Consider the following 7776-nt stretch of genomic DNA (forward strand, 5'->3'; position numbering starts at 1 on the left):
GAAATATTGCATGTAAAAATACACAATATATATAAAATAATTCCACTCATTTCTTTTTATGACCTTTGCGACTATAATACAGAATACCCAAAGTGAAAAAAAATATTGTATCAACATCGGTATTACATAACCTCAATAATTAACCTCCTCCTTGTTGCGGGCAATACGGGCCTTTTGGGCGGGATAGGGGTAGGAATAGATATTCTTTCATCCCTCGATTTTACTTGTCCAGGTTTACGGCACAATTTGCAACACAACTCACCATCACCGTTTCGCCATTTTAAAAATCACTACTACACTACGTTTGTAACAATCAATCTGTGGCCACTAGCCCTTTTCCCGAGAAAATCGTCCAGCTTCCCGCCCTTCACTTATAACTCTAAGTATAAGGTATTCACATTTACGCGTTATCTAACACTGCCTTTCCTCGAGGCTGAACTTTAATCCCGAAGCTACTTGCCCTTCGGGAACCGCCTCGGTCCCAGGAACCAGTGATCATATAAACATATCAATAATACAGCATCCGCCTGACGGATCACACCTGACCTATTAACCTCGTTTTCTTTGTTTATAGGTTCACTCCGCAATATGTCATACGTATTGCTACACTCACCAAAATTATCACAGTACATTAAGCACCCACCTAAGAACACATCGTTACCATCAAGTACATTTAGAACACGTCAAAAGAAGAATGAGGTCTTTTCAAACATAAAAATCAGGCTTTATATCAGTTTAGTGAGGTCGGTGTTACTGTATGGACACGAGTCATGGTAGGACAATGAAACAATATCCAACAGATTTTGTAGATTTGAGAACAGAGCCCTCAGAAGAATATTGGGAGTGAATTGGCAGGGCAAAATTAGAAATGAAACTATAAGAGAGATTACTCGAGTGCCTTAAGTGGATCACATCATGGTGAGGGGTACATGGAGATGGTTTGGCCATGCTCTTCACACTCCCCAAGAGATTATTTCAACAAACGTTTAACTGGGCTCCATAAAGCATTAGAAAAGTTGGAAGACTTAGGCCTATATGTCTGATGACCATGAAGCAAGGAGTAGATGGTGAAGTGGAGAAGTATTGATTTAAAAGCTCAAAATAGAGACAGGGGAAATCTAACCCAGACCCTTTGCGTCAATAGGCGTAGGAGATAATGATGATATTATATACAGTATATATATATATATATATATATATATATATATATATATATATATATATATATATATATATATATATGTGTGTGTGTGTCGATCAATTGATATATCTGGCTATATTTATATATATATTCTATATACTGTATATATTTATATGGATTATATACACATACCGTATCTATACATCTATATATTATGTAAATACACATATATACATATATATGTGAATATATACATATATATATTTACATATATATGTGTATATATATATGATGCATTGGTGTATATACAAGTATAAACACCTACATATACATACATGTGTATATATATGATGCCTTTGTGTATATACATGTACATACACCTTCATATGCATACATGTGTATATATATGATGCATTTGTGTATACTGTATACATGTAAAAACACCTACATATACACACATGTATATATATGATGCATTTGTGTATATACATGTATAAACACACATACATACATATATATATATATATATATATATATATATATATATATATATATATATATATATATATATATATCTCTAATTATAAACAATTGCAGGGATAAAATACATTATTGGTTTGAACTGGCCAACGAGATTTTGTGCTTTAGTTCTTAAATATCACTACCATCATAAGTTTTAACTAAAAAAAATTTATACTCATTAAAAGTTTATTTCCCGGGTTAAACTCAATTATCCAATGATTAATTTTGAACTTCATTCATATTCTTCATATTTTTACGAGTCTTTGATCTGCTAATATTAATAAGAATAGGTCTCATGCAGATATCTGAAAATTCTAGAAATCATTGTATACAGTATAAAAAAGGTTACTTAATTTTTTTTTTCTTACAACTTGTTGATTTCCATTTGATAACATGATTAGTTGGAGGAAAAAAAGTTAAGGACACTTGATTCGTCTCGAAGACTAACTAATGATATGAGATACTTGAGCATTTTATTAACTAAACTGACTAGCATACCATGTTAAATCTGACATATTGTATACATTGTCTGACGGTTAACGCAAGAACTGTACAAGAAATCGTCATAGTATAAACAGCAATAGTTCTCTCTTGTCCCACCATCAGGTTGATTGTAAAACCAGTGAGGGGGGCCCATGCGAACTGGACTGCCGTTTACCCAAAGCCACCTGAAAAAAGACAATAAGAACTAAATTCAAATTCAGTCATCATATGTTGAATCATTCTCTTTCATCTGCACACATTTTGTATAACAATTACTCTTTGGGAATTATGAAGAAGCATTTCAGACCATAATTTCAAGATATTTATTTAAAAAAAAATTAATCTTGTTTTACAAAATGTTTTGATATAAAATGATCTACGAAAAGTATAAGCAATTTCAACTATTTATTCTTAGGCTAATCATCGTAAAAAAAAAAAAAAAAAAAAAAAAAAAAAAAAAAAAAAAAAATCATACTGATTTAATTAAACACTATAGTACCATCGTTGCCTTCTGAATATTGTAACATAAATTACCAACCTGAATAATATTGCTCCCTGCATTATACATCAGTAAACTGTCACTGACACCTGCCTAACCCACATAAATACTGCTAACTACATTAACCACATAGCAACAGTCACATGCATTACCCATTTAAATACTGTCACATGCCTCAATTACCTGAATACTGCCACCAAGTTTACCCACCTAACTACTCCTACCTGCTTAACCAACCTAACTACTCCCACCTGCTTTACTCTCCAAACTACTCCCACCTGCTTTACCCTCCTAACTACTTCCACCTGCTTTACCCATCTAACTACTTCCACCTGATTTACCCACCTAACTACTTCCACCTGGTTTACCCACCAAACTACTCCAACCTGCTTCACCCACCTGCTTTACCCACCTAACAACTCGTACCTGCTTAACCAACCTAACTACTCCCGCCTGCTTTACTCTCCTAACTACTCCCACCTGCTTTACCCTCCTAACTATTCCCACCTGCTTTACCCTCCTAACTATTCCCACCTGCTTTACCCTCCTAACTACTTCCACCCGATTTACCCATCTAACTACTCCCACCTGCTTAACCCACCTGCTTTACCTACCTAACAACTCGTACCTGCTTAACCAACCTAACTACTCCCACCTGCTTTACTCTCCTAACTACTCCCACCTGCTTTACCCTCCTAACTATTCCCACCTGCTTTACCCTCCTAACTACTTCCACCTGATTTACCCACCTAACTACTCCCACCTGCTTAACCCACCTGCTTTACCCACCTAACAACTCGTACCTGCTTAACCAACTTAACTACTCCCACCTGCTTTACTCTCCTAACTACTCCCACCTGCTTTACCCTCCTAACTACTTCTTCCTGATTTACCCACCTAACTACTTCCATCTGGTTTACCCACCAAACTACCCCCACCTACTTTACCCACCTAACTACTCCCACCTGCTTTACCCACCTAACTACTCCCACCTGCTTAACCCACTTAACTATTCCCACCTGCTTTACCCACCTAACTACTCCCACCTGCTTTATCCACCTCCTAACTACTTCCACCTGCTTTACCCTCCTAACTACTTCTTCCTGATTTACCCACCTAACTACTTCCATCTGGTTTACCCACCAAACTACCCCCACCTGCTTTACCCACCTAACTACTCCCACCTGCTTTACCCACCTAACTACTCCCACCTGCTTAACCCACTTAACTATTCCCACCTGCTTTACCCACCTAACTACTCCCACCTGCTTTACCCACCTCCTAACTACTTCCACCTGCTTTACCCGCCTAACTACTCCCACCTGCTTAACCAACCTAATTACTCACACATGCTTTACCAACCTACCTACTCCCACCTGCTTTACCAACCTAACTATTCCTACCTGCTTTACCCATTTAACTACTTCCACCTGCTTTACCCACCTAACTACTCCCATCTGCTTTATCCACCTAACTACTCCCACCTATATTGCCCACGTGAATATTGTTCACCACATCACCAATCTAAATATTGTCACGTGCATTATCCACTTGAACAATATTTCCTGATTACCCACATAAATATTGCCAACTGCATTACCAATATAAATACTGTCACCTGCATCACCCACCCAAATACTGTCACCTGCATAAGCAAACAAATATACTGTTACCTTCATTACTCACTAAAATACTGTCACCTTCATCACCCTCCCAAATACTGTCACCTGCATCACCCTCACAAATACTGCCACAAGCATTACTCACCCAAATACTGTCACCTGCATCACCCACCCAAATACTGTCACCTGCATCAGCAAACAAAATACTGTCACCTTCAATACTCACCAAAATACTGTCACCTTCATCACCCTCCCAAATACTGTCACCTGCATTACTCACCCAAATATTGTCACCTGCATCACCCACCCAAATACTGTCATCTGCATCACCCACCCAAATACTGTCACCTGCATCAGCAAACAAAAATACTGTCACCTTCATTACTCACAAAAATACTGTCACCTTCATCACCCTCCCAAATACTGTCACCTGCATTACCCACCCAAATACTGTCACCTACATCACCCACCCAAACACTGTCACCTGCATCAGGCACCGTAATAGTCACCTGCATCAGCAAACAAAAATACTGTTACCTTCATTACTCACTAAATACTGTCACCATCACCCTCCTAAATACTGTCACCTTCATTATCCACCCAAATACTGTCACCTGAATCAGTCACCATAATGATGTCACCTGCATCACCCACCCAAAAACTCTCACCGTAATAATGTCCCCTGCATCACCAAACACAAATACTGTTACCTTCATTATTCACAAGAATACTGACACCTTCATCACCCATCCAAAAAATGTTACCATAATTACTCACTAGAATACTGTCGCCCCTGAATATTATTACTTTTGTTACCGACCCAAATACTGTCAACGTCATTACTTCTCCAAATACTGTCACCTTCATTACTTATCCAAATGCCGTCACCTTTATTACTAATCCAAATACTGTCGTCCATTACTTCTCAAAATACTGTCACCTTCATAGCCCATAAGACCACTGTGAGTTTTTTTTTACCAACCAGAACACTGTCAGCAATACCACACAAATATTGTCACGTTTATTAACCATTTGAATACTATGACCTTCATTATCCATCTGAATGCTGTCACCAACATTACCCTCCTCGATACTGTCACCCATATTAACCATGTGAACACCGACACCAGCATTTCTGGTTTCCAGTTTTCACAATTGAACCCACACAAAAGAAACAGTAATTAAATTAAAGGCTAGGCACAAGGGAGGGAGAGAAAGATATCTACAAGATTTGAAACTTGAGGAAACGGCAAAGACAGGATTTGGGGCAACTGGTAGTTATCAGGGATAGAGATGGAAATTTACTGCATAGGCATGAAGACATTAAGGGGAGATGGAGAGAAAAGTTCGAACAACTATTGAATACTGAAAATAAGAGAAAGGAGCTGGGAGAAGCACAAAGGATGGAAGGGCCACTGATGGAGATACGGAATACGTAAGTGAAGCGGGCATTGACTTAAATGAAAACGGGTAAAGCACTAGGTCCATCACAATTACAAATTGAAATGGTCAAGATACTTGCCACAGAGGGGGAAGAATGGATGCTGGATTTATTAAGAGCAATAGGGAGGAGGAAATAAGTGCCTAAAGACTGGAAGGAAAGTCTACTGGAATATATATTTAAGGATAAAAAATAGGTCATAGATTGTGGTCATAGTTTCATTGTTTTTGAGAGGGTACTAGATGAGAGATTGAGAGAGATGGTACAGATTGGGAAACAGCAAGATGGATTCATGAGGGGGAATGGGACTGTGGATGCCATCTATATAGTAAGGCATCTAAAGGAAGAGGTTAGAAGGAAACCGGAAGGTCTTCTGAAGTCCCAGAGAAGTTCGTTAGAATGGTAGACATGCTGTACAAAAGAAAAAGGACAAAAGTAATAACAACTGTCAGAGAAACAGAAACCTTTGAAGTTTGTGTTGGATTACACCAGGAGTCAGCATTAAGCCCATTTTTATATGTGGTGGTCATGGATGGGTTAGGTGAAGACATCAGAAACAATGAGTTGTGAGAGTTGCTATGTGTAGATGATTTGGTGATTACCACTAAAAATGAGGAATACTTATAAAGAAGGGTTGTAGAGTGGCAAGAGAGTAAACGAGGATAAGAATGAAGCTATGATGCGCAGTAAGAAAGGTAGGGACAGGATAGTTATGCAAGGCTCAATTATAAACCAGGTGGAACACTTTGAATATTTGGGATCTACTATAAGTCAGGAGGGAAGGATGTGATGATGAAATTGACAATAGGATAGAAACAGCTTAGGGGGAAGTGAAGAGAGGTAGCAAGTGCGTTAAGTGATAAAAAATGCTAATCAGGCTAAAGTCAAGATCTATAGCACAGTAATAAGACCATAATGTATGGATTGGCAACGTGCGCTTCAAAAAGAAAAGAGGAAACAAAGCTTGAGAGAACAGAAATGAGAATGCTGAGGTGGATTATGGGAAACTGCTTGAAAGATTGGAAAAAGATAAAATAAGAAGAATGGCAGGCATAGGAAAGATTACAGAGGTGATAAGAGTGTCACTGCTGAGATGGTGTGGGCACGTGTTGAGGATGAATGGGGGTGGGAGTGAGGAGGGCTTGGGGGGAACCTGTTATAGGAGGGAGGGAGGCAGAGAATTAGAAGAGAAGGTGAAGGGTGATATAAGGAGAAGAGGTTTAGTGGGAGAGGAAAGGGTGCATCAGGCAACCGACCCCTTAATGTAGGGATAACAGAGAAAGAAAAAGAAAAGGAAAATCACTAAAGCGTAAGTGCTTTTGTGTGGTGTAATTCGAGGAAGTCCAGATAATTCAAGAGAAACTTAAAAATTAATAACAACTGGATAGCACGAACCACCCAACCGTAAATAAATGTTTTACTGGTGCAAAACTTTTATCTCGTTTTATCTGCGGCCTATCCTCTTATAGTCCAGCTGATAAGCATTGCATATTGGAGGAATTGTTCAAATTGGGAACATGAAAAATGGCATATAAGCACTTTATCATATGCATACTCATATTAGATTAAGACCCACCAGGAATCTTTTGACTGAATAGGTATAATTGTGATTTCAAAAGCACCACTATTATTTACAAAAAAAATTTAAAGACGTTTAATGACATTTTGAAGTTAATATTAACAAAAAAGTTAAAATTGTGAAGCCCGAAGTAAACAAAGTAGTATATTATATGATACTATAAGTAAATACTGCATTAAACAAAAGGAAAATTTTTTTTTTTGAGGTTTGTGTTTAGAACATATCAAGGCATGATTGCTATGCAATAAAAGTATCATGGCGGATTATGACGATTCATTCAGATGTGCTATAACATGTCCCTGTGATTTTTATTTACTTACTTTGATTTATAGCTGTATCATAAAATAATGTTATGTTGCATGTAATGTTATTTCTACTCACACAGGCTATCAACAATAACTTATACTACTGTATATTGGTCAGAGCTGGTCGAAGAGTCAGGGAAAATGTTTCATGCTTAACAAACAGTTTCCTACTTTCTTAAGTCCT

The 7776-nt window shown here is 37.8% G+C and overlaps 1 protein-coding gene across 3 annotated transcripts in view; it reads right to left on the minus strand.

Annotated features, from left to right (window-relative positions):
- Positions 1-1831: 1831 nt before the first annotated feature.
- The window catches only part of LOC137615198 (perlucin-like protein), a 22875-nt gene continuing 16930 nt past the window's right edge, over positions 1832-7776 (minus strand). For 2 of the 3 annotated variants that reach the window (XM_068344852.1, XM_068344851.1), the window contains exon 5: positions 1832-2331. In XM_068344852.1, the coding sequence (XP_068200953.1) occupies positions 2166-2331 (166 nt within the window). In that variant the 3' untranslated portion in view covers positions 1832-2165. Of the gene's footprint in view, positions 2332-4591; positions 4616-7776 lie in introns of those variants that run through there. The other variant, XM_068344853.1, reaches the window with a different exon arrangement.

This window comes from Palaemon carinicauda, chromosome 21 (assembly GCF_036898095.1).
Source record: "Palaemon carinicauda isolate YSFRI2023 chromosome 21, ASM3689809v2, whole genome shotgun sequence".
NCBI classification, from domain to species: domain Eukaryota; kingdom Metazoa; phylum Arthropoda; class Malacostraca; order Decapoda; family Palaemonidae; genus Palaemon; species Palaemon carinicauda.